The 27,793-nt window shown below is 42.8% G+C and overlaps 2 protein-coding genes across 10 annotated transcripts in view; one reads left to right on the top strand and one right to left on the bottom strand.

The window, feature by feature from the left end:
• Positions 1-20,068, bottom strand: part of LOC144014129 (IQ motif and SEC7 domain-containing protein 2-like) — a 61,156-nt gene extending 41,088 nt beyond the window's left edge. The window contains exons 1-2 of one of the 2 annotated variants that reach the window (XM_077513686.1): positions 19,783-20,068; positions 16,844-18,253 (exon numbers count right to left, since the gene is read on the bottom strand). In XM_077513686.1, coding sequence (XP_077369812.1) covers positions 16,844-17,472 — 629 coding nt within the window. In that variant the 5' untranslated portion in view covers positions 17,473-18,253; positions 19,783-20,068. The remainder of the gene's footprint in view (positions 1-16,843; positions 18,254-19,782) is intronic. The other variant, XM_077513687.1, reaches the window with a different exon arrangement.
• LOC144014130 (PDZ domain-containing protein 4-like) overlaps positions 1-27,793 on the top strand; it is a 110,800-nt gene that overhangs the window by 49,114 nt on the left and 33,893 nt on the right. The window lies entirely within an intron of this gene.

Raw genomic sequence — 27,793 nt, 5'->3', positions numbered from 1 at the left:
TTGTATATACTGTAATGGGGTTGAAATGACTAGCTTGATGTCGACTGATTGGCCGTCACGTGCTCAGAGCTGAGCAATCCGAGCTGCAGTGTTACCCCGGGTTTTCACCGGATGCAGTTGCGGTGCGGTTGCGGTGCGGTCCGGCGACGCAAGCAATTAGATTCCATTCATTCGAATGGTGCAGTTTACACCGCTTGCGGGTGCGTTGCCTGTCGACTGCGTCTCAGCTGCGGCGTGCCGCAGGCCTTCCGCAAGGATAGACCTATTTTCTATTTTTGCCGGATGCCGCAGCGGTAGGCCTCCGGCAAATGGCAAGCTAGCACAAAACACATCGAGCAGGACAGGAAGACCGACGCAGTTTCAAAAGAAATTTCCGGTTACCTTTCAGAATAAAACACTCGCCAGCTCCTATTTCGCAAGCTTTTCAGCAAAACGTGACGTGGGCGTCGCCGGGCCATGTGCTCATTCACGGTTTAGACACCAGCGAACATGGAGAGGAGAGGTTTATATTGGAGGTGGAAAACCACAAAATAATATATGACACGGCACATCCTTTTTATAAGGACAACCAAAAAAAGGATGCTGCATGGAATCTCATAGCAGAAGAAGAAGAAAAGGTTAAATCAAAAGAAGTCCACCTCTCTTTCTGCTTCTCTGTTGAGCACAGATTTTCTGTATGTTTGTCGTTGTGAAATGCCACATGATCGCGCGCGCGCGGTCCCGCAAGACACGTTGGGAAGTGGGCGGCGACGGAGCTGCCGGACCGCAGCTGTGCGGAGCCAGTGTGGATTGACAAAAAAATTGACCCGTCCGGAGCACGCAGTCAAGACGCACCGCACCGCAACCGCACCGCAACCGCATCCGGTGAAATCCCGGGGTTAGCTAACATGGTTACCAGTTTTATCTTCTGATAGAAATGCTATGTCTACATGGATACTGGTAAGGTAAAAGTGCAATTTAGCAGCTTGGTGGCAGGTGAAATGATGCATTTATGTGGGATACTTGACGATTTGGAGACAATAGCACTGGCTTTCTTATTCACAACACTTGATTGCTCTGTAAAACTGATGAGAGTGGGTATAAGGATGGGCTGTCACTAACAGAAGTAAGATAATTCCACTGTGACAAGTAATATCAAGTAGAAACAAATCTTACTGTTCTTGATCCTTGGAATATTTTGACAAAAGTGTGCCACCAACATGTTAAAATGTCTGGCAAGTGTTTTAGATTGTAGACATTAGACAACAATGTAGACACAATGCGTCTCATGTAAACTTGATTTTGATTGCACACTTTCTTCTAAACGTCATGCCTCGCTAGGTGCTGCTGTTTTGGTTAGCAATGGAGTTCTACTGGGCTCAGCAGTAAAATCCTGTCAACAAAATGAGTTGTGAAAATTATGCTTACGACATGTTCTTTTTGGGATTCCCAGATGGGAGCAAGAAGAGTCTTTCTGAGGGATGTGTTTATTTGTCTCGAGTGGCAGATGGTCTGTTTCAGGGAGGGCCACGGTTAGAGGAAACATACAATTTACCTCTTGAATCTCCTAGTTAGACACTCCAGAAACCACACGCGATCCATTTTAGTGGTCGAAACAATGTGCTAAATCCAGTCTGATATTGATCGTTCTCAACCTGAGGCCACTTTTGGTTAAGTGTCAACACAGACGCATGCAACAGCACTCCTCCTTTGTGAAAGATGTTTGGATCGTTGAGAATTGATCAATGCTTTGTTCACACCATCATTTGTACTGTGTTTAAACTAGTAGTATTAATTTGGGGTTTCATTCCACTTTAACATGAAATTGCCACAATGTAAGGGGAGGATGAGCATGGAGGAAGTGTGTCGATAAGCCATTGTTTGGACCAACAAAAGGTTTCTTCTGAATTCTTCTCGGGAATCACAAGACCACATATTCATGATTAAATCAAAAGTCATGTACTCATGTTTGGCTCCAAACAAGAAAAAGTCACACAAGTCAATGTTGTTGTTGTTGGCTAAGGAAGTAGCTAGGAGAACCCTTGCCACATTTGAGCCGAGCAGTGCATGTTCGTTTACGTCCGGCTAGCAAGCGCGCAAGTAGCAGTTCTGTGTCCTTTGGAGTTTGGAGCAGCTGGCGCTTGTCTGTGATGTTTTGTGCACGAGAGAGCTATTAGCTTGCTGCTAGCTTGCCGTTTAGCTCATAGCAGCACTGTGAGCATCCACGGAATGCGGACGGGATGGACACCGCAGCACTGCTTAGAAAGCGTCCCGTCCAGAATATGATGTTCTTCGACGGGAAAACTGCTCATGGCTTTGACGAGAAAAAAAAAAAGAAAAAGAAAAAAGAAGCTGAGCATCCGAGTTGTTGTCTTCTCCGTCGGGGAAGCTCCACTTTCCCACTTTCATCGCTTCTATATTTAGAATTCATGACGGGCTTAACGCTGTCCTCCATCAGTTAAGCGTGGGGACGGGGGTCAGGAGTTGTATATGGGGGTTGACGTTGAAAGCTGATGGTTGCCCCTGGTTACCTAGAGGAGGGGCTACTGCACTCGGAGGCGGGGCAACAGAACTGATGGGCGATGTCATCATCTTCCTCCTCTCTGAGAGACAAACAGACAGACGGACGGACAGAAAGACAGACGGCAGGAGAAAAGCAAGGAAGAAAGAAAAGAAAAGGGAGAAAGAGACAAAATTGATGAAAAGAAGGAGAAAAAGAGAAACCGACAAAAACGAAAATGAAAAAGAATGAAAAAGAAAAGAGAATAACAGACAGAAGAAAAAATTAAGAAAGGACAAAGAAAAATAAAAAGCGATTAGTAGAGAAAAGAAAAAGATTAAACAAAAAAAAGAGAGAGGGAACAACCCAAAAAAAGTAGAGGCAAAGAAATGAAAAAGAACAAAAGGTAAACAGACATGAAAAAGAAAGGGAGAAAAAGACACAAGAACAAATAAAATAAAGTGCAAATGGAAAACAAAAAGGTGAAACAAAAGTAAAGGAACCAAAAGAAAAAAGGTAGACAAAATGAAAACGTCAAAGAAAGAAGGAAAGGGGAAAGAAAGGAAGACACAAAAGAAGAAAGGAAAGAAAAGAGGGAATAAAGAAACAAATCAGAAAGAATGTAAAAAAAAACAAAAAACATTTGAATCCAAATTAAAGAAAGGAGTGAAGAACAAAAGAAAGAAAAAAATGGAAGGAACGAAGAGAAGGAAAAGGTGGAATAAAGTAGTGAACAAAGAACAAAAAAAAATACAAAATAAAGAAATTGAAAAGAAAAAATATATGAAAAACAGAAACAAATACGAGAAAGAGGGAACGGAAGGAAAATAAAAGGAGATAAACGAATGAAAGACAAAAACAAAAGAAGATGAAAGGAAACAGAAATTTTAGAGGGAAAGAAAGAAAAAGAAAGAATCAAAGTAGGGAGATCATGGGAATAAGCAAAGGGAGAGAAAGCAAGCAAGAAAAAGGAAAGAAAAGGAAATGTCAGTGAGGACGTACAAAGGAAGACAAGGATGTTAAGTGTGGGTCATGGGCGGGTGCATGGGGGGGGGATTTTGGGGGTGGGGGGAAATCAAGCTTATGAGACGATATTGTGATTTATTTGAGACAAAAGTTTGGTTTGCTATCTATTACGCGGATATGTGGAGAAAGGTCAACCAAGGCTAACAGCATGCTAAAACTAAACTTAGCAGGAAAGTCTGGAGTTCACTGCTAAGATTAGCTTTAGCATTTAGCATTGGGTCATCAGCTTTCAGTCGACAGCATGCTACAAGAATAGCTCGATGGCAAACTCACCGCTGTTTTGGTTAGCAAGAAAAGAACATCTTGAATATCAATGTGTGAAAAACGCAGGTTTTGTTCCTTTTTAAAATAATTCCTAGTCATTGTTTTATTTTTTTTAAATGGCAATTTATAACAATTAATATAGCTTTTAATGTTTTAACAAGCTAGATGAATTAAAAATCAATGAATGCACATTTTGTTCTATCAATTACTTGGCTTTAATTATAGTGTAATTAAATTTAAGATAATTTCTTGGAATTATTTACAGTACAACACTTTATAAATTATTTAATTAGATCGATGCAAACTCAATAACACTAAGTACATTTGTATTTAGCTATAACATGGCTCTTTATAATAACGTAAGTGCTCGATGGGCCGTATTAGAGAATGGAGCAGGCTATTCTTCGCCCAACGCTTGTAGACTAAAATGCTCAATGACGAGCACTCAGATTAGCGCTTAAAATCCCACCTGCCACACTCTGTTGGTGTTTGGTCTGTACTGGGAAGGAGTGGGTGCCACCTGGGGGGGATGAGGAAGGGTTTGGAGGAGGGGAGGTGACTGTGGCCCTTACCTTGCCTGCTCGTGGTGCTTGGTGGCGGGGGGCAGGGCGCAGGGAGGCTTGGGCAGGCGGAGGCGCGCGGGGCAGCAGTACTGATGGTAGGAGGCGTGGCTGTTAGGAGGGAGGCTGGACGAGTAGAGAGAGGAGGAGGAGGAGGCGGAAGAGGAAGGTGTGGTGATGCTGGACGGACGACAAGAGGAGGCGGGGGCGCTAGAGAGACAGGAAGTGAGGGAAGAAGAGAGAGCGAGCCAGAGGAGAGAGAAGAAGGGAAAATAAAGTCAAGAGAGAGGAACAAACACAGAAAGGTAGACGACAATAACAACACAGGCACACAAACAAACGCCATTAGCACAGTCAGAGCTTAGCACAGTTATAATGCAATCTTTAGTCATGTTAAAAGCATAAAGCACACCTACGTCAACATTAGCTTAGCACACAGTCACTAGCAGAAGCGTAGCGCACGGTCTTGACAGTTAGCTATGTGTATCTTCGCAATTAGTAGCACAACATGGTTAGCTGTGTATGAAAGAACAAGCAGACAGCTCATGGTTAGCACACAGTCAATCTGTTAGGACTAGTTAGCCGTTAGCATCACAGAGCTACGTGTACAGTGAGAGGGAGGATGATGCACAAACATGCATAGAGTAGCCTAGGTTGTTTACTGGAGGTGGAGGACTCGAGTCAAATGACTTGACTCCAGTCAGACTCAAGTTGTCAATTCAAAACTTTGGACTTGGTTGGTTTAAAAAAAAAAAAAACTTGGATAAAGACTGAACCTGACTTTGACTTGGTTTTCATGAAGGCTCCACTATACTTGAACTACATGACCTGACAAGTCTAACAATTGATAGTCAGCATTTTCAAGAAAGACAGTGTGCCGTTTGTTTTTGTGTTTGATATATTTTATGTGTAGTGGACGCAAAACGGCAATCCACCAGTATGCTATGTAGCGGAATGCAGAAGCCACCTCACGATGGGAACGCCAGAGATGTGTACATTTGGATTCAAGGATTGTGTTTTTAATCAAATCAGGAAAAATAACATGGAAGGTTTGCAACTAAAAGATTAAACACACAGCAACTGTAACATCTAACCTAAAAAAAAAAAAAAAAAGCTTCACAGACATATAAGCTATGTAACGTAACGTTTAGCGAACCAATAGACAATTCCAAGCTTATGTCACAAGTCAAAATGACTCGATGAAATGACCCTCTTCGTAAAGCATTGGAATTTGGATCGTTGTAATTTGATTTGTGAGGGTTATTTTCATTACTAAATGTGATGAAATGTGATTTGACTACTATAACAAACTGCCTGGTTTGTATGCTAGCCACATGCAAAATAAAAAAAAAAAATATGCCGTTTGTTTTCTACGTGTGAAGCAGCACTTGCATTGCGGAAATATCACAAATGTGTGGATGTTCGGAATTGTCACCAGCTGGTCAATCATTGACAAGCTTCATGCTGGTTATGGATTTAATAGAAGGATAGTAAAGTAGTAGACAATGAAAAATAAGATTGTGAATGAGTGAACTTAACGAAAGTACCGATGATGAGTGAAAAGTGGCCAATCATTATCATCCTGACAGGTATCGTACTTTTTTTTTCTATAAATTACCTGGCGAAATCGAAGACTGAATGACAACATAAAGAAGTCAGAAGGCGAACTGCACCTCCAGAAAGGAGGCCGGTCATGTTGTCACGGGCAACCGTGGAAAATCAAGAAACATGTTGTCACGGTAACCAGGTCTGTGTGTGCGTTATAACCTAGTCTCACTGCTGCTGTTTAACTTTGCTAACACTTCTAAAGTTGCACAAAAGCCAACAACAACAACACAAAAAAAGGGAGTTTCAAACAACACAGTCGATGTCAAGTGAAACTCATGGGAAGAGACTCGCCTCCCAAAGTCAAGCAGTAATCTTGCTTAGTATGCATCCGTTACTAGTAAATGATACATGCACATATTCACAGATATACACATTAAGACACACACACACACACGTTTGTCTTTGCGTCTTAGTGGGAACAACTTATTGACATAATGCATTTCCTAGCCCCTTAACCTAAACTTGCCTAACCTTTACCCTAATCCCAACCCAAATCCAATTCATACCTAAACTCTAAAATCAAGACCCTCAAATAGAGGTCTGAACTTGGAATGGTAATTAAACCGGTTGGGTTTGGGGGGGGGGGACTGGTGTATGGGCCCCATAATGTAGCAAAAACAAAAGCACACATCACGCACACACACACTGGGACCCCGGGGTGCCATCTTGCGGCTCGCCCCGGAGAGGTAATCCATCACATCGCTATTCATATTGGCTAGCCTAGTTTCCACCACAGCTTGCACACAAACGCACACACAAATCACACAAAAGCAAACAACACAAAGAAGTTTGAAATGACATGATGAACGGTATCACGCGAGACTCGTGTGAAGAGACATTCCTCCCAGACTCAAAATCATTATTTAAGATTTACTGTGGAACCTTTCCCAAGCCTCCTCCTGAAAATGTATCAATACCTTGATTGGATTATTTGTGTGTGTGTGTGTGTGTGTGTGGGGGGGGGGGGGGGGGGGTGTGCCTGTGTGTGCGTGTGCGGGGGTGTGCGTGTGTGTGGGGGTGCGTGGGCGTGTGTGTGTGTGTGTGGGCGTGTGCGTGTGTGTGTGTGGGGGGGGTGCGTGTGTGTGTGTGTGTGTGGGGGGGGGGGGGTGTTTTACAGGGGAAGCTGAGCAAAAAAAAAAATTCAGGTCACGACCATCACGGCCACTTGTTTTCAGGGTTTGGTCATGTTGGCAAATTGGCCGCCCTCCTGACATGGCTGAACAAATACACAAATACAATATTAAAATACCATGCTTATACAAGTGGGGGCCCGTAGAAAACATTATTTTAAAGAACATTTTCAACTTGTCTTTCCCTTTAAGACGCATGCAAAAATTTTAAATTGCATTTTTTATTTTTCTCCTTCATCTTGGGAGCTATATCTAATATGTTGACAACTGTATTTGTGTGTGCGGTTATATGGCCTTGAGGTTGGGATGAGGCTGACTTGGTGGACATACAGATGTATCCTTTAAAATAGGACTTGCAGTATTCAATCATCAATATTTGTTGGGTTATGTTAGAAAAAAAAATTCAAGAAATGAAGTTGGAAGGGGAAAAAATGAGAGCGCGCTTCAGGGGCCCACCACTAGATGGCAGCAAATATCACAAAATTCATCACCATCAATTCATGTTGGTTTTCTTGCAGTGGTAGTGCAATATCAGTTTCATGAATTTGGTTCGGCAATTGCCAATAAATACCACTGAAGAAGGGCTAGGAAGTACGATTTGGTACTGTCGTTGAGTGCTGTTTTTCCTCTGAATTTTTTTTATTTTTTGCCGTTTTTGAGGGGGAATGGGGTTTTAGAATTTCCATTCATTTCAGATGATGATTTGAGATATGAGTCTGGCCACTGCACTAAAGTTACATCCCAATTTTTTTGTGGGTGAGCCAATCCCCCTTTTTTGTGTAGATAATGATAGGAAACATTATATATATATACATATATGTATATATATATATATACATATATATATATATATATATATATATATATATATATATATATATATATATATATATATATATATATATATATATATATATATATACTGCGATTGGTTGGCAACCAGTCCAGGGTGTCCCCTGCCTACTGCCCAGAGCCAGCTGAGATAGGCGCCAGCAGCCCCCGCGACCCTTGTGAGGAATAAGCGGTCAAGAAAATGGATGGATGGATATATATATATATATATATATATATATATATATATATATATATATATATATATATATATATATATATATATATATATATATATATATATATGTGCATTTCTAATGAATATATGTGGATTTTTGCTATTGGCAGGCCGGCCCCCAGTCCCTATCCCTGCGAATAGTGGGGTGTCCTCTCTATTTGTATTTTTGTGCTCTTTTTGAAACTCCACAAATATAGAGAAGAGTTATAGTTGCCGTACCGGTTCATAATAACACAATAATTATTTTGTGGACCCCAGTTTAAGGCCTGTGGAGGTCCATAGTTAGAGAAACAATGACTTGGGAAATTTGATCTATAAATAGACACCTCCACCACAAGGTTATGTATGTGTGTATGTGTGTGTGTTAGCAAATTGATTGCAGTACCAGCAACAGCCACCAGGACGCTTTCCTCAGAAGGCACATTGACGCTCTTGCTTAGCGAAAAGAAGAGCTAGCTGGCAGGCTGGCGGCCATGTTCACGCTCACGCCGATCTGCATGAGCCTGCTGAACTGTTTCCATGACAACCCCCTCCCATCAGCACCGGCCGCCTTTGTGTCTCATTTGAATGCGGCCTAATAGAAGACACACTGTGTGCGTGTATGTGGAGGTGGAGTATGGAGAGAAGTGCACTCGTGTTGTGTTTGAAATGAAGCTCCAAACATGAGCAGAGAGAGACAGAAAAGACAGAGCAGACCTCCGCCAAGGCTTAACAACTGTGAAATTGTTGTCTTAAAGGGGACATATTACGCAAAATTGACTTTTTAGTGTTTGTATGCTGCCTCTGCTTACGCTAGAAGAAAGCAGCCGTTCACCGCAAAGACTTGGATGCCCAGTGAGGCAGAAAGAAGTTGCTGGACTCATCAGTGACCCAGCAGCATAAGGTCAATATGAAAGGAAGAAGGGTGGGCTGAATAAGGGGGTGGCCCATTGCATGACATGAATCATCGGGGCTGAGCTTTAGCGTTTGCAAGCTCGCCAATGTCGACTAAGAACCGCATCGGGCGCACTCAGTTTACAGTACCAGTCGCCCAGAGAGCGACCTGAAAATTATTGTGAATGGAAGAGTGCACACAGAATCACATTCATTTGGTGACAATCAAAACAAGACGGCACCGTGATTTCGCAATGAATATCACAAGACTTCTTCCACACTTTCGCTTTCCCCACTCCAACGGACAGTTTTTGTTTTGATGCAGTCATGTTCTGTATTGAGAGCCAACGGTTTGGTATCGACAAAAAAAGCAAGTGAAGTGAAAATCGGTTGGGGTATGAGCAAGTTACAATTTCTTTCACTTCATAAGTTCACCTCTCCTCAAAATGCATGCATTTGCATTGTGTACAGCAGTTGAAACGAGTGTGCTATTAGCTTGCGTTCACTGTTGACGTTAGCATAGCATGTAACTTTGTTGCGAGCCAATCGCGGCTGATAAAAGCCTTTGATCGCCACAAATAGTCTTAAATTGGGAGGAGGGTCGCTGTCTGTGCTTGTCTTAGACATTGAGTTTGATTATCCATGCAGTATTTTCAGCAGTCTTAATCAGTCAGTACACAATGCTAAAATCCATTCATCATCTGTGACGTTCTTCTTCAGCTGTCTCAAAGAAGTACATCATTATGTGAATGGCACCCAGTATGCCACCCGGTGTTCAGACTGCGACACCACAGGTTGTGTTGAACTCCAATGTGAGATACTGTACTCCTAAACATACTTGAAGCACTCACTGTTTGTATTGAATGTAATTTCATTCTTTGCACTTGCCATGAAACCGCTTATACAACCACATAGTTTGAATGGGACTTTTTATGGGCACTAGATATTTTTCTTTTATTTTATTAATGTATTTTTTAAATTAATTTTATTGTGTATTCTAAAGGCTGTCCATATAGTCTGGACACAGTGTTGAAAATGCAATTGGCCTTACACATTTCATAAATAAATGTGATGAAATCAACATTTTTAATATATGATTGATTTCCATGTATCTTTTATTATTACTAAGGGAGTTATTTTATTTTATTACTTAGTATAGTTATCTTATTGGTGCATAATTTGTCAAAACAACACTCTCTCTGTGGAGTTAAGATGCAACTTGTTCCATTTCGGGAGCCGCTCCTTTGCCTTCTTCCTCCTCCATCGTCTGACTTGCGTGTGTGTGAGGTTGTGTCCAAATAGACCCTTCCAGCCGTTCTTAGCAGATATCGTCAAAAGCTGGAGTTGGTTGGAGGAAAAGATCCGTATCTACTTTCACCATCGGCCGAGTCAAAGCAAGCCACAACGTTCCCCTAAGTAACTTATCACACAATATTTTAAATTATCTCATTGTGAAGAAGAGTGCCTACACATGGGAGGACTTGTTTGCTCTGATTATGACAGCAAACAAATGTGTCTCTTTCAAATGTGTATTTTATATGAAATGGCTAACAGATAATTACACAAAATAAAAATTTTGTTTTTAAATTAATACAGAACTATAACTGGTTTATCTGGAAAAACAAAACATTCATGTATGTATGCATTATGCAATAGGAATGCATTTATTCAACCCCAAGTGCAATAGTGCATGAGGATGAGGTAGGTGAACGTTTGGTAAAATTATATGCATTGACATTTGTCAACCTTAGTTTAAAAAAATTGAAATCAAGTAAATAGACACAATTGGTAAAAAGCTGCTTTGATTCGCGTGTTGTGTTGTGGCTTGGTTACAGCCGACATTGGCATTAAATAGTTAGTTCACTGCTTCGCTTGGCTTTAAAAGTTAAACATAAACTAACATATGATACGCATCCTTGAAAACCCCCACCCCGAACTGCGGTGAGACTTACGTGTAGTGCATTGTTGTCAATCAAGCTGTGGCCACTTCGGAGGATGCAACGTGGCTCCAAATGTGCTATTAACTTGTAAAAAAAAACTAAAACAAAAAAAACGGGTCAGCTACAAAAAAAAACGGCCGCTTGTCTAGCGCTATGAAAGCCATAACTTTGGCTTTACGTTTGTTGTTGCTGCCTTGCTGGCTTCTTTAACTTAGCGCCGTTAGCCTAGCAACATTAGCTGCTACAGCTGTGCCTCATTCAAGTTCGTTCAAAACGGCTCTGCTCCGCTTTCTCTCCTCTGCTCCGCTTTCGCTCCCGTGTACTTGCCAAAAGTCGTCTGGATGGTAATTGTCATTCCGCCTTTAGATTTGTTGCTGCTGGCTTGTTAGCTTAGCGCCATTAGCTTAGCAACATTAGCTGCTGCCTCTGTTCGTTTCGTTCAAAACGGATCTGCCATGATGATGGATTTTCAGGTGAGCAAAAACTTTCTTTCCCCCACTTCGAATCGTCGCTGAAAATGTTTTGATCTTCTGCCATGGAGAAAAACCACCACACTGGTGAGGAGGACAAGTTGATTTCTATGTGCTAGTCTAGACAGTAGTGTGGGGCGGACCAAGCTTTGGTTAAGCCGTTTTTATTTTTTGAGATGCCGGTCTACAAGAGCGAGAGGCGTGTTAGATGATGTAATCAGCGCAACATGGTCTATACAAGACGTAAGCAGCGCGACTTGGTGTATTTTTGGATCATCACATTGCAAACAGTGAACAGACTTTAATAGATATATCGGACCTTTGTATCGGCTAAAATATACATATCGGGCCGATCAAAAATGACGTAATATTTTCCCCCATATCGGCCGATATTGTATCGGTCCGATAAATATCGTGCATCCCTACGCACGGACTTACATATGAATGGATTGTCAGTGGTGCTCATCGGTAACGCATTGACCGACAGTCCATTCATGTGTAAGTCCTGAGTGACGTCATGCAGCCGACAAATTCGCCCTTCGGAGGACCCAGCCTTGTGAATTTGGACACGGGCTGTGATTGTGCACGTAACTGCGCATGTGTTAGCGTAAAGCAGCGTCTGTCGCAAATCCAGGCAAGCTGCTGTTATAAACGATGCCGCAAAGTGAAACTAAATGACGTAAATGTTACGAAGACGTAAGTTGTTCTGCAAAAGTCATTTCTTTCTCTTGTTTGGCACTTAAATACATCAAGTCAGTGCATGCTTAATGACAAAAATAATACTGTAGCGTTCTAATACTGCATACAGTATGGACATATTTGTCTAAAAAGAGTGTAAATGACGATAGAGACGATAGGTAAGACAGGGCACGATAAACATTTTTCTATCGTCATGGCGATATATATCGCCATATAGCCCAGCACTACTATACAGTTAACGAAAACAAACAAAAAATGAAAAATAAGATTGAAAATCATTGTTACAGAAAAGAAAAACAAGTATTTTATAACAATAGTATCTAACCAAAATGACATTCTGTTTACAAAAGTAATTAGAACAAAATAGAATTATTATGAAAATGGCCTTTGGTTTCATCTTTGTTAATGGACTTCTTACATCGGCTTTTGCAGTATATTTTAAATGCATTTATTTTAAACAAAAACAAGTACCTTCCAGCGTAATAATACTTGTCAAGGTGAACAACACGTTTTAGTCTGAAAGTCCACAAAAGAGCTAACCTAGTACAACACTCAGGTTCATGTTGTCACACTGCGTTTCATCATGGCTGTAGAATGGTGCCTTGAGATACGAGTTAAATTCCTTCCGTGACCATAAGTCATTCATATCTCAAATCACCTTTCTCCATCGAGGTGAATGCAAATACTATTAAAGCGTTCCAGCCTCCACAGTAGAAAAACAGCAAAAATGTTTAGAAGGTGTTTTTCAATAAGAAAAATAATGCTTTATTATATTTTACTTTATAACTTACAATGATGACATTTTTAAATAGAATGTTAATAAATTAAACAGTTTTGCCACATTTTTTTTTGTTTCACTTCAGTGGACGTTGTGCTCTTCCTAGTGTGTACGCCTTGGCCACCTGAGGCCAATGTTTTTGTTTTTGTTTTTGTTTTCATATTCTATTGGAGAAATTGAATGATTATAACTGAAATAGCTTATAAGAGATTAAATTAAGTACTGGTATCTAGCCATTTTCCATAGTTTTCTTCATTATAACCGAAAGTTTGTACATCAATAGTTATGACACTGTAATGGCAAAAACAGCACATTGAATTATGCATAGCTAATAGAGCTGCAGGTACAAAATAAGTTTGGTCAAATAAACCTATCACACAAAACATGACCTGAAACGTGATTGGAGAAACATGAACAAAAAATGTATGACTGGAAACATGAGCTCTCTTTGTGGGAGCCGCAGAGGAGGACGACAGAAAGTCATCTGAATGAGTCACGGCCACGTATCAGCCGCCTGGGAGAAGCCAGCCACGCTTGTCAGCATTTAGCGAGCCTCGCGCACGCTTAGCGCACGTTGACGAGCGCGCTCCTTCTGGCGGGCTGTCCTCAGTTGCCTAGCAACAGCAGGCGCCGTGACCAGTGCTTAATGTCAGACGCTACGAGGAAGGAGGCGCCGGCGACTCGCACGGGACAACGTTTACTTCCTGATGGGGTGCTCCGAAAGATCGCGTTGCCAGGCAACTAAACTCGTGGTGACGACTGCGGCCGACTGTCCGGCATCTGTCGCGACACATTAGCGTGATGTGATCGATCACCAGGTGTACCGCGGACATTGATACAGTTTAGTATGTTTAATAAGTATTGTAGTAATCTCCACATATCATAGTCACGGTCATAATTGAAAAATCCACCCATTTGTGTTTTTTTTACCTACTCTTTCTCAAACATTCCAGTATCTCGCTAATTTGCATCTACCGCCAGCACATTTTAGAAATAGAATAATCTCTTAAAGGGTAATGAAAAAGTTTGCGGTTATATTACCGTAAACTGGTTTACGATCATAGTTTGTGGTATACAGGCAGTCCATGAGTTAAGTCGGAGTTACGTTCCCATGCTAGCGATGTAACCTGAAATTCGACTTTAGTCGAATTTCCCCATTAAAGTCAATATTTCCATCAAAATAATTTGCATAAAAAATCTAATATACATTGAAATAAAAACAAATAAATAAGATGCTGTACGACTGTCCAACTGAATCCCAAGTCTTTGCCGATGTTCGTCAGTGTGTCTCCTTTCTGCGATCTTTTTATATTGTTTAGCTTTATCTCCATGGTAATTGCTTTTCTTTTGGCTGGACCAACATTGATAGAAGACCTAGCTTTCTTCTTCTTCTTCTTTGGGGCCATGATGTGGAAAAAAAGAGGGCGAAAAAGCCAAAGATACTCCCACAAGTGCACAAGCACTAGCACTAGCTCATTGCTACATAGCGGACAAGGGGAAAACACTACAGGCTATATGGCGAACGGGGCCAAAATGGTGGACCGGGCGTAACTGTTCTAAAGTCGAAACGCCTTAGGTCGAGTGCGCCTTAACTCGAGGACTCCTTGTATATATGGTTTACATTCTTTATACAATGAATTTAGGGTGTGTCAAGTGCTCCTATTTTTTGGTGTCTTTAAATAACATTCATATCTGTCAATGCCAGTGATGTATTGTATCAATGTGTCAGGCAGAACAATTATCTTGCACTTGCCTGCAGGAGGAACTAATTAACCCTATTAACCTGTGAATCCACTTGTTTTCATTTATGCAACTTAACTTAACTTTTTTTGCATTTTTTGTGATATAGACTGGAGAGATGAGCTTTGTCTAATGTAAAATAATGTTATTTGCCTTGGGTCAGTAAAGTTTGGGAAACAGGAGTTGGTCTCTCAATCCGCCCCATTCCCACGTCCATTCCAACATAGAAATAAGTCTAATCAACAACAATGCTAACCTTAGAAGGAGCAGTCCTCCTGCTGTGATTGACGGCAACACACGAAAGCCCATCGCGAGACAATGTGAAAATGACCGGTTGCCAGCGTGCCCCTATTTGGAGGCGCTGACATAGAAGCCTACCAAGAAGTCAAAATGGAAATTTTGCTCCTGAGTAGACCACAGCTCGACAAGATGTATCTTTCATTTTTGCAAAACAAGACCATGACTTTGCTCATTTTAAGAAGGAGGAGGGTACGAGCAGCAGAAAAAAAACCTAAAGGCTCATCGGGAGCTTGAATAGTTTAATCATGCCATTACTTGTAAATAAGTCTGCCAAAGTAACACTAAATCCTCTCCAATTGGAGGCGCTTGTCTGATATCACGACATTCCCCCTCGAATAGAACATTTTTCAAACTAAGGCGCCTTGACGCAGAAGTCTTCTTGCTGGGACGCTCAGCAATGCTCCATTCCATGGTCCTCGCCACATGCAATGTCACAATGCCACAATGTTTAGCCCTTAAATACTATTTTCATAGTAGTTTTCATTGTTGTTGTTTTTTTCCTCTCTCAACGTAAAGCTACGCTCCTCCGCTTTCAGAAAACGCGACTCGGGCGCAAATGGTTCCGGAGTTATGGTGATTTGGAAAAACAATGGAAATCTCCTGTCTCTCTGTCACTCTCCTCTATGACACACCACCCTTTCCTCCACACATGAAAATCTGCCGTAGCATATAAAATAGCTACCATAACGTATCGTGGCAAAGCTCCGCTTCTCAGAACCCATTGAAATTACGTTGGTAGCACAAACGGTTCCGGAGTTACGGTGATTTGAAGTCACTCCCCTGTATTATGCACGACTTCTTCCTCCACACGTGACAACGTGACAATCTGCCAACTAACGTAATGTATCTGGTATCACGTAAAGCTCCGCTTCTCTGCTTTCAGAAGCCGTTGGAATTACATTGCTTGCACTAACCATTCAGGAGTTATGGTGATTTGAGTATTTTCCTGTCGAGGGCGACAGGTTCGTATTTTGAGTGTTAACGACAACACACTCTGCCTTACTAAATGCAGTGGAAAAAGGACTTAATAATCGATGTGTTTGGCGAAAGGTTGCATTCTGCGCAGATTAAACATGTTAGCATAGCACCTGCAAAAGAGAAGCTGCCGAGTTGCTATCACAGTCCAAAGTAGCACGAGTCTACATGGACGACCTCTCAAGTCAACTCAAGGTTGAACACATAATAGAATTTGACCCAGAAATAGAAATTGTAAGGTGGTACTTCATAACAATAAAGGGTGACATATGATGTAAAAGTGACTCAGTCCGGGTTAATTTCAGCTTCGCCCCTAGTTGTCATGACAACAAATGGCCTACTCCGCATTGGCTTCACAGTTAGAGGGAGGTGGTGCAACTAGTGCCTCATTTGCTTGAGATAGGACCACCCTTTCAAAAGAGGATAATTTCAGAGAGTATAAAAATGGGGGAAGAATGGTAGCCCAGTGGTTAGCACGTCTGCCTTGTGGTTCTGAGCTTGGGGGCTGCGTGTTCTCCCCATGCTTGTACGTTGTCCATTGGTGTGAATGTGAATGCCAGTTTGTCTACCCTGCAATTGGTTTGCGACCAGTCCAGGATAGCTAGGACAGGCTACAGATCAACCACGACTCTAATGAAGATAAGTGTTTGCAAAAACCTGGATGGATGGATGGATGGATGGATGGATGGATGGATGGATGGATGGATGGATGGATGGAAAACTAAATGAGGGAAATGTGCTAAAACTCTTGATCCCTTGATGGATTTTGAGGAAAGCATGTATTATATAGGCTTCTGGTAACAATTTAAAGTTGTGAAAAAAGATTTTACACATCTCCTTTCACATTCTATCAACTTGAAATGAACTCATTCGTGTGTATTCTCGTGCGACTTTGCCATGTGCATCTCTGGAAAAGTGAAGCAGTAACTTACGCTTTGTGGTGGTGCAGCGTGTGGGCGTGGTGGTTGTTGGCGGCGTTACTCTTGTGCAGGCGCTCCAGGCGCTCCTTCTCCTTCTCCACAAAGTTGGTGTTGGTTCCAGTGCTGGTAGACGCCGTCCGGCTCAGACGGCCGTGCCCCCGAGGCTGCTCCCGGGGTGGAATGGGAGGTGGGGGCGGGGGAGGAGCCGGCGCCGGGACCTGCGAAGCTGGTCCGGCGGCAGGAACGTGGACCGCCGAGGTGCTGTTGTAGTGGTGGTGGTGCTGGTGGTTGTGACTGGCATTGAGCGGGATGGAGGTGGGAGGCTTGTTGTGGTGGTGGTGGTGGTTCTTGGTGGGAACGGAGGAGAAGTGAGTAGGAGGCGGTGGTGGCGGAGGAGGAGGAATATGAGGCTCCGGAGGAGGTGCGGGTGGAGGCGGGGCGGCAGGCTGACGGTCAAAGCGCAGGTCCTTGTTCTCTTGACTGAGGCGGTCTAGCTGGACCTCGAGCTCGTCAATGCGCCGCCTCTGCGTTTCCAGAAGCTTCTGCTGGCTTTCGATGATGTTGTTGAGTTCAAGGAGGTACTCCACCGCACGGTTTGGACTTTCCGGGCTGCCCTGGCCTTGGCCTTGATTAGCATCCATAGCTAACAGCCAACTTGATGCAAATAAAGACTAAACATACAAAGCCACCAACAAGCTAAAAAAGTGACTTCCTACTTGAAGTCCTCAGAACACCAAAAATAAAAAAAATAAAAAAATAAAACACACAAAAAAAACAACAACACGACTAGCAGCTAACTAAGCCCCACCCTCCCCCCCACCGGCAGAAAGTGGGGGGGAGAGGACTGGTTCTTCTTCAAGATCTGATACAAAGATCAAGAGGGATCCGGCACCCTTTGGCGCTGATCCGAAGGCTTGACAGACTTGTGGAGCATTTCTGCCTCAGTCAGGATTCTCTGGTGGCCTTCACTTCCATGACGGAGGAATACTCCAAAGCCATGATGAAGGAAGAACAGGACAAATCAAGCAGTGAAAGTTTACTCCAAGTTGAGGTCCAATCAGTCAGCCACTTGCATCCCGTCTGTTAACTCCAGCAGGAGGGTTTCAGAGTGGCCGTCTTTCAACACGCTGTCAAAATCAGTTGTCATTGTTTTAGTGTCTTACATAACAACAAAACAAAAAAGTCGAGATGACTATCCAGTTGCTTCCCTCATGGGGAAATCCTTCAGGTGCCAGAGAACCATTGGAGAATGAGTCTTTTCAATCCTTCATCTAATCACATTGAGAAGCTCTTGGCTGTTCCTCTGCTGGGAAGCTGGAAGCAGGAGAACGTGGGCTTTCCAAGTACCAAGTTCACCAGGACTGCGCCTCATCCCACAGTTGCCTCAAGTGTCGTGTCCGGGATTCTCTTTCTGGATTCTTCCTGCCGCCATGCGTCCGTTCCATGAAAGACAAGTAAAGAATATGAAAAGATGAGGACCGTGGCGGTCATCACAGCCTTCATCCTTCTTCTTGTCCAGTCTATCACTCTCAATACATGTCAAGACGGAAATGCCTCTTGTGAATGTTCTTTAACGATACGGCTAAGGCGACAATCATAAATTGGTCATTAAAGCTGTTCAGCATGCTTCATGATGGACTTTCTGTTCTAAATATCAGATAACTCTGACTCCATTCCACTCCTACATTAGATTCCATCAGCAAAAAAGTTAATGCTTGACTGTTTAGCGTCATACATCTGTCTAGAAGAACGACTTCTGATTGGAACTCGCTGAGGCAAATTTACGAGTATGAATTTGCCAAAATACATGCCCCGGAATTCTCTAAATTATGGACTCCCTGTCCAATGTTGGACATGAGACTTTTTCGTATATTATTCTGATAGACATGTTCGCCCAATTACAAGTCAATTGGTAAAATTGGTGTCAAAGGCAGGTTTTTTTTTAAATAACTTTCAAGGGTGTACTTCATAGTATGTTTAAAAACCCGAGTAAGACCCTGGGTTATCTCTTTTCTAACCCGAATACTTACTCATACTGATTGAACGACGCACTGGTTTGTGTTCTGCGCATGCTTTATTTTTATTTTATTTGAAGCCAAAAAAAATTCTCCTCAGCACTAGTTGTAGCTTATACAGTACTGCGGCAGTTTGGCACATTGACGAATGATCATCTGCTCCATAAAGAATGGTCTCTGATTACATTTTTTGGTGTTGTTTTAAAATGAAATTAATATATACCAAACGTACACGAGGTATCAGTGTAGGTAACTGTGAGTGACTACTTGTACTGGTATGGGTCTGAAAATGGGATGAAACAACCCTCGTTTTTACAGGTTTTGTTGGTTACCAGTTTGGACATGATGAGGATCCCCCTCTCTCCCTGAAAAGGCACTTAATAGGTCAAACAATATCATAACAAAAATGCAGAGTCCGAGAGAGCAGCAATTGGAATGAACAGCACAGCGTTCCGTGTAGAGATCACCTAGTTGTCACCTCTCCCAGTCAACCTCAACTGAACTTTAGGGAACTTAAGTAACCATTTTGCCATTTGGTAGCTCACGATTAGTAGTCCCAAAGGAAAACATACTTCCTGTTTACACACTCGTGACCAATCAGAGAAGTGAGTGATGTCGGCTGGATTGTGGCTGTTCTTCCCTGGCGATCTTATCTCGGAGGCGCGCACAACGTATTCTTCCCGACGTGCACGCGCGTGTAGGTGGATACACGGCTCCTCACGCAGCCTCATTTACGCCTTCAACACGCACAAGAGCGCGCGCGCAGCAACTGCAAAATGTCGCATGCTCTAGTACACGCGACACAGCAATCAATGCGCGCGCACGCGCTCACAGCAGAGCATACGTGAGGCGCGCGGTCACGACGGGAAAGGACGCAAGACTGTGACAGCTTGGACTAGAAAGACAAGGATGAGGAGGATTATTGATGATGCTCACGTGCCGCGGCGGATGCTGCTGCGTCCTTTCTGATTGTCTTCAAGTCTGCTCCGCTTCCTCACTCATCACCATCATCCTCACACTCATTCCTCTGCGTCGCCGCCGCTGCAGTGCTGACAAAAAAGAAAAAGAAAAAAAAAATGTTCCTCTTCCTCCTCCTCCAGTGCGCTGATGAAGAGGAGGCAGCGAAAGAGGAGGAGGAGGTGCTGACTCCAGACAGAATGCCAGCTGGGAAGCACACGAGGACGTGCGCGCTCGCGAGGCTGAAGGAGTGAGCGTCGCGCACGCGCATTGCGGACGAGCGCGAATCGGATTGATATGATACGCGCTGACGTAAATACGCCCATCCACAACTCTCTGTCCACGTGAAAACATTTCAAAACATGCTGGTAGGTGGCGCTAGAATTGCGTAAAAATTATTTTTGGCCAATCGAAAACAAAATATTAAGCGTGATCTCAAGTTTCATCATCATGACCAACATTAAAATACAATATAGCATAGGAGGTACAATACATTAGCGTATAGGAAGTTGTTTTAGTCTTAAAAAGTGTATTTAATATTTATTATATTAAAAGACTAACATTATGCAGTTTACATTGACTTTGTGCTATCAAAAAGTACTTAAAAGGGATTACACCACGGTACTATAGGCATTTAATGATTAAATCTTACCTTTGAGACCATGGCGATGTAATTTTTTATGAAATATTAGGTGTTTTGCTGGTTATTTTTCTAATGTGGAAGTGAAACGCCCATTTCAGTAAAACCCCGCCTCTCCCCGTGTGTTTGCTGCACCCCCGGCGAGCCAGCTGCAGCCTGCTGCTGGAGCTCTGCATTTGAGCACTCCTCTGCATGGCCACACAAGCCATCAATTCTTCAATAAACATTTGAATCAAAACGGCTCCTTGTCGCAAGGAATCATAGAGGAGAGAGGAAAGTAGAATGAGAAAAAAAACTGACCAGGTCACAAACCGGGTACCTGCTGTTTACAGGGCGATCTCACGAGCCACTACACAATTCGTTCAGGTTGGTTCAGTGGCACAAAAGTTGTAACGGGATTTTAAGGGCCAATTGTCATTGCACTTTGGCATTTGTAAATGTAAAAAATAATTGATTGCTTTGAATTCATTTGGACAGAATGTTTACTGATAAAGGGTACTTTTGTCACTATTTCTCTGAGTAGGGCAATATCGTGATATTAAAACTGCCACAATATTGTCGCTGTCATGGTCACAGTATTTAAAGGGAACACATCTGTTAAAAAAAAAAAAAAGTCAGGTTGATTTCCATGTGTGCCGTTCTAGCACCCTCTGGTGGCCTGTTTATTAGTGCCATTTAATTTTCTTTAGGGATGTTTTGGCCTTCTGTTTAAAATCTGCACTAATTGTCAGATGAAGGGGAACGCAATATGCTCGTGGAGCAAGTCAATATGTGGAGCAATTCAATGTGTGCATGCATTAACAAGTAAGTGCCTCAATATTGTTATTAGAGATTGTAGGTGGTTTATATGCATTGCTGTTATGTACAAAAGCACACTATTGTGCTTTTTTTGGTATGAGCTCATTTTTTTTTTACAATATTGTGACCTTTTTTAAATTTTGCCAACCCCCCGACCCCCCACAATATCGTGATAATTATTGTATCGTGACCTTCATATCGTGACAATATCGTATCGTGATGTTTGGATACCGTTACATCCCTATCTCTGACGTCTCAGAGAAATTGGGAGTGTGCTTAGTACGCAAAGACAGTGCGGGTGTGGGTCCACACCAAACGATGTCACAAAGTGACAACAGCTCGTTTTCTCAGGTTTGGAGGGGCTTAGAGAGCAGAATGACCTAGAATTTGTCAAAAAGGGGCGAATGGAGTAAAACAACACTTTGGTGTTGTTTTTGGTGAGGAATTAGCATTTCAACATGGCTGAAGGCACCAAAAAGTAGACTTTTCACATTGCTGTCCCTTTAAATATCTCTGTGTGTGCGTGCGTGTGTGTGCGTAGGTGTGAGCTGTGGCTGACAACAGCTTTTGTGTGTGTATGTGCTAATTGTGTTTTTTTATTTTTTATTTTTTTACTGTTCTCTGCAAACTGCTGAAAAGTGCATTGGCGATTTTGGCTTTCGGCAATAAACTAAGTAAAAACATTTTTTAAAAATCTGCAGGACAGTGAGGCTGTGAATGTTGAATCATAATTTCATGAGTGTCAGTGTTACGTTGTAAGGTGGAAGGAATGTGGACCCAGATGCAGGGAAACAGTGTGACGAGGCAGAGGAATGAAATCCAAAATGTTTAATTAAATCAAATCGGTGAGGTGATCCAGGAACCGGAGGCAGGATAAGAAAACAACAACGTCCATAATCAAAAACAAAGCAAAACAAGGGGAAAAAGTAGTGATGGGTCCGGCAACATTGATGCATGTCTCAAGTTCGTAGCGGAACCCCCATGTCGGTGCATGTAGTGCTTTGTGAAAATCCGAGCTTTATAAGGAAGTGCCGAAGCTCATCTGTCAGCGTCTTGCATCTCTAATGATTCACACATCTTTTGAGGCGCAATAATTCCCTTCAATCAGTGTGATAGGGATACCGAAAGAAGGAAAAGGATTGTCCTACACGGTAGAATCAAATCACGGTAGAATCTTTTGATTGACGATTTGGATCTTAGCGTTTCACTTTACCTACATTATAGGAAGTAATTCTTCAAGGCAAGTACTGTGGCTGTTTAGTTCAGTGGTTAAAGGTGCTACATTAAGTGCATCAAATTGCTTGTGTATTTTGTGGGTTAGGTTCGAAACCCGTCCCGGAAGTTAACGGAAAGCTGGTAAGGTCTATTCAGGGGTACTGGAGAGGAGGGTCCGTCGCGAAGTCGAATCTTGGATTCAGGAGGAGCAGTGTGGTTTTCGTCCTGGCCGTGGAACAGTGGACCAGCTCTACACCCTCAGCAGGATCCACGAGGGAGCATGGGAGTTCGCTCAAACAGTCCACATGTGTTTTGTGGATTTGGAGAAGGCGTTCGACTATGTCCCTCGGGGAGTCCTGTGGGGGCTGCTTCGGGAGTACGGGGTACCGAGCCCCCTGATACGGACTGTTCGTTCCCTGTTTGACCGGTGTCAGAGTTTGGTCCGCATTGCCGGTAGCAAGTCGGATTGGTTTCCAGTGAGGGTTGGACTCCGCCAAGGCTGCCATTTGTCACTGATTCTCTTCAGAACTTTTCTGGACAAAATTTCTAGGTGCAGCCGAGGCATTGAGGGGGTCTGGTCTGGTGGCATTGCATCTCTGCTTTTTGCAGATGATGTGGTGCTGTTGCCTTCATCAAGCTGGGATCTCCAACTCTCACTGGAGCGGTTTGCAACCGAGTGTGAAGCGGTTGGGATGAAGATCAGCACCTCCAAATCAGAGACCATGGTCCTCAGTCGGAAAAGGGTGGTGTGTCCTCTCCGGGTCGGGCATGAGATCCTGCCCCAAGTGGAGGAGTTTAAGTATCTTGGGGTCTTGTTCACGAGTGAGGGCAGGATGGAGCGGGAGAATAACAGGCGAATCGGTGCAGCGTCTGCAGTGATGCGGACTCTGTATTGGTCTGTTGTGGTGAACAAAGAGCTGAACCAAAAGGCGAAGCTCTCGATTTACCGGTCGATCTACGTTCTAATCCTCACTTATGATCACGAGCTGTTGGTTGTGACCGAAAGAGCAAGATCCCGGATACAAGCGGCCGAAATGAGTTTCCTCCGCAGGGTGACCGGGCTCTCCCTTAGAGATAGGGTGAGAAGCTCGGTCATCCGGGAGGGACTCAGAGTCGAGCCGCTGCTCGTTCTCGTTGAGAGTAGCCAGCTGAGGTGGCTCGAGCATCTGGTTCGGATGCCTCCTGGATGCCTCACTGGAGAGGTGTTCCGGGCATGTCCCACCGGTGGGAGGCCCCTGGGACAACCCAGGATACGCTAGAGAGACTATGTCTCTCGGCTGGCCTGGGAACACTTTGGGATCCCGCCGGTGGAGCTGGTTGAAGTGGCTGGGGAGAGGGAAGTCTGGGTTTCCCTCCGAAAGCTGCTGCCCCCGCGACCCGACCTCGGATAAGCGGTAGAAGATGGATGGATGGATGGATGGATGGATGGATGGATGGATGGACTTTCGTGTAAACGGGGCCTAAGGCTATAGCTTGAAACTGATTACTTTTGAAACCGGGGTGGAAATATTTCAAAACACGCCCTGTACGTTCCAATGTGGACACCAGAGCAGGATAGCAACTTCTCCCGTGACTGCACACGAACCGCCAGTCTGTCAACAAACAATGGCGGATAGCCATGTGTTTGTCGTTTTGCGCAAACTCCTTAGCTTGTTTATGCTTTTACAGCAAAATGTTTTGTGTGATGTTGTATTTGAATCACCCGGCATTGTCACTTCTCCTGTGGTGTGCTCGTCTCACTGATCTGTATATATTACTGGATAGCCGATAGCTAATTCATGCAAGTGCAAGCCATTTGCGACAGGGCAGCCATCTTACTCCTCCCATCTTGCGAGCACACTACTATTTACACTACTTTGAAGACCCCTTTTCTTTTATAGCTCAGTTGCTAGACCCCTGTTGTTTTTACTAAGTGCTGTCTCAAATGTTCTCTAATTTCGAGACTGTAAAGCCCAATTCACACTGGCTGCGGAACGGACGCGGTGCGTTCTCATTACGGCGGCCGTACGGACGCCACAAGGATAGAACGCATTCAAGTCTACATGTCAATTCAAACCTGCTGCGGTGTGGAACGACTGTGGAGATGGCGGAAGGTTTGCGCAAGCGTTCTATTTCTTCCGGACGCCGCATGCGGAATTTCGTGAAGCTGAAGAAATTACACGAGCCGGACAGGAAATCGGGCGTCTTGCATCAAGGTAAATCCAGTATATTTAAAAATAAAACCGTTTGCAAACTTGATTTTTTTTTGGGAGGGAAGCTAGCTAGCTACATATTGTTTACAAATAGGACTCTATATACACGGTTGTTATTGGGTGAATTTAACTCTCCAGCGAAAACCCCACGTGATTTTGTGGTCTGTCGGGAGCAGATTTCCGGACACGCAACGCACGCGGTGTGAATTGCAGTCCTTGCGGAAGCCGTATGGGAAACGCACCGTGTCCTTTCCGCAGTCAGTGTGAATTGGGCTTAAATTATAGTATCATGAGAAAAGTTTCTTGGGAGCAGTAATATGGCGGCCTCAAGGCTTCAAAACTGGCTATTCAGATCAGTGGTTTGCCTTCTTCGCTCATTCTTCTTCTACGCTTTCCGTTTACTCCCTGTGGCAGCGCTACAGCACCACTCCAGACTTGGCATGTTCATTACAGCCGTTAAACGTCCTAGGCGTCTTCTTTTGGACTCTCGTATGTCTTGAAACTGTTCTGTTGTACAAGATTTGTTTGAGGAACGTGTAAACAGGGCCTAAAGTACCTTGGTGACAATATCAAACAGAACCTGAACCCAAACCAACCCATGACAAAAAAGCAACGAAACTAACCCGAACCCAACGCAAACCATGACAATGGGCAACAATGTAGTGGAAAAGATACAAAAATGACAAGCAATTAGTGGTTCTCAAACTGGAGCCGTGACTTGGGAATTAAAAAATAATTATTTTGTCATGTCATTAGGGGGGAAAAAAAGTGCATATTTTCATATGGGACCGGCTGCTGATAAAAGGCCAGCCCCTCCCCCAACCCCTTCACCAATGAAAGGCTCTGATATGATCATGACATACAGTATATCATAAATCTGATATCCATGTAGATTTTCTAGCTTCTCTTGTGCTCTTTTTTTAATGTACAGTTGTACAGGTGAGGCTAGGCAACCTCTGCATCATATTCTGAAGCACATCGGCTCCTTTCATACTGTTCTAAACACAATGTGATCATGATTCCGCAAACGTCTGTTTTTTATTTTTGCAGTATTGAGAGTCTCCAATAGGAGCGCAATCATTTATGGTATTACTAGTACCAGCAATGTATGTTGTATGAGCAAGAAACCGAGTAAAGTAAAAATCGTTCTGAAGTGTGTCCATGTTTATTGTCAATTCTCGCCATCCTGCACTCTACAACAAATACAAGACATTACATTAGCAGGAAGTCACTTTGGAAAAATTGTTGCCTGAGCAGTTAGAAAGGTCATGAAATGACCACATTATTAAGAAAAGGACCGTGCTTTTGTGAATTAGCGCCTCTCTGTAGAAATATTGCGAATACTGAAGAGCTCAGTCTCAACTGAAATGCTGAACTGAAATGGAATATTTAAACATGGAAAATATATGATTATTTAATAGTTTAAAACTTTAAAAATAAGTTAAAGTTAGAAGCTAAACAAAAATTTATATAGTTAATGTTCAAAAACAGATATTCTAACAGGTGGTGGTGTAATACTACATACTAATGACAACCCGAGTAACGAAACCATAAAAGGTTTCAGGTCTTTAGGTAGTATTCCAAACGGAAATGGATCCAATGCTAACATGCTAACATTTTTATGCTCACATATAGCAAGACGTGAGAAGTGCTTTCATATCTTGTTCTGTATAATGAGATACTATTATGAAGAAAATTGCTCAAATGCCAACATACTGTTGAGTTAATAGGCTAGCAAGTTGACTGAAGATGACTGTTGAGTGTGACTGATGAGACGGGAGTCCCAATACTTTTTGGCGCACACCGACTGCAATTCCCTGTGTGATGCTGCCAGGCGGCTGGCAAACGTGTGTGTGTGCGTGTGTGATTGGAATGTGATGTCATGAAGGATTCCAACGCCGTGTGGTGATGTTATCAATGAATACTAAAACACATGCAAATGTATAATAAACACATACTTATAATGACATCTATGTGTGGAGGTGTGTGTGTGTGTGTGTGTGTGTGTTTTCTGGTGAAACACTCACTGTTGATGATGAAGATGATTCATCTAAGCAGCAGCGTTGCGGCGGCGCTCCTCTGCGGTGTTCCCACCTCCATGATGATGAAGAAGAAGAAAAAAAAGAAAAAGAAAAAGACGGCCACCATTGTCGTCCTCATCACCTCATACAGGCTGCTGGCTGCGGCGGACGGCCCCAAGATCCTCTCGCTCGTGGTGGAAGAGCCTTCACTCCCTCCGCGGCGAGATACTGCTGCCGCCGCGCTCTGCAGAGGAGCTTGAGAAGCCACACTGGTGATGATGATGATGATGATGATGATAATGATAATAATAGTACTACTGCTACTAATAATACAGTATTATTATTTTTGGTATTATTAGAGCTTTCAAATTGTATCGATTAATTGTCAAGTAATCAATTATCAAATTTATCGTTAACTATTTTTAATAATTTGCGATTGGCTGGCAACCAGTCCAGGGTGTACCCCGCCTACTGTCCAAAGTCGGCTGAGATAGGCTTCAGCATCCCCCGTGACCCTTGTGAGGAATAAGCGGTCAAGAAAATGGATGGAACTATTTTTAATAATCGGGTAATCGGCTGGAGCCGTTTTTTAATTTAAAATTGTCCAAATCCTCTGATTTCAGCATATCAACAGTAATTGTTCACTGATTTCTGTAGTCCTTGATGAAAGAAGAAATCTTCTGTGTTTAATCAAAATAAGATAATTGCAAACATCTGTTTTTACTTTGGAAAACAATGACCGAAACACTAACACAGTACGTCAATCCCCCCCCCCCCCTTTTTATTTTTTTTTTTTTTTTATTTTTTATCACTATATGAATACAAAGTACAAAATAAACACCAATCATTGGTTCATAGACTAATCAGGGGTAGTCGATTAATTGATTAAATAATCCATAGATTAATCGATTCTAAAATATTTAATAGTGACGGCACTAAATCTTCTTCTTCTTCTTCTTCTTCTTCTAGTAGTATAGTATTAGTACTAAGTGAGTTTTAAGCCTGTATCCCACTGAGGCAAAGGTTTGCAATGCTAGCGAATGTTGTTTTCATGTCACGGTTCGTTCAATTTTGCAACATTTCCTAAACATTCTCTAAATGTTTTTCTGTTTTTTTTCTTGTTG

This window comes from Festucalex cinctus, chromosome 2 (genome assembly GCF_051991245.1).
Source record: "Festucalex cinctus isolate MCC-2025b chromosome 2, RoL_Fcin_1.0, whole genome shotgun sequence".
In the NCBI taxonomy this organism is placed as follows: domain Eukaryota; kingdom Metazoa; phylum Chordata; class Actinopteri; order Syngnathiformes; family Syngnathidae; genus Festucalex; species Festucalex cinctus.
The sequence above is the reverse complement of the archived record's forward strand: the minus strand, read 5'-3'. Positions and strand labels throughout refer to the sequence as shown.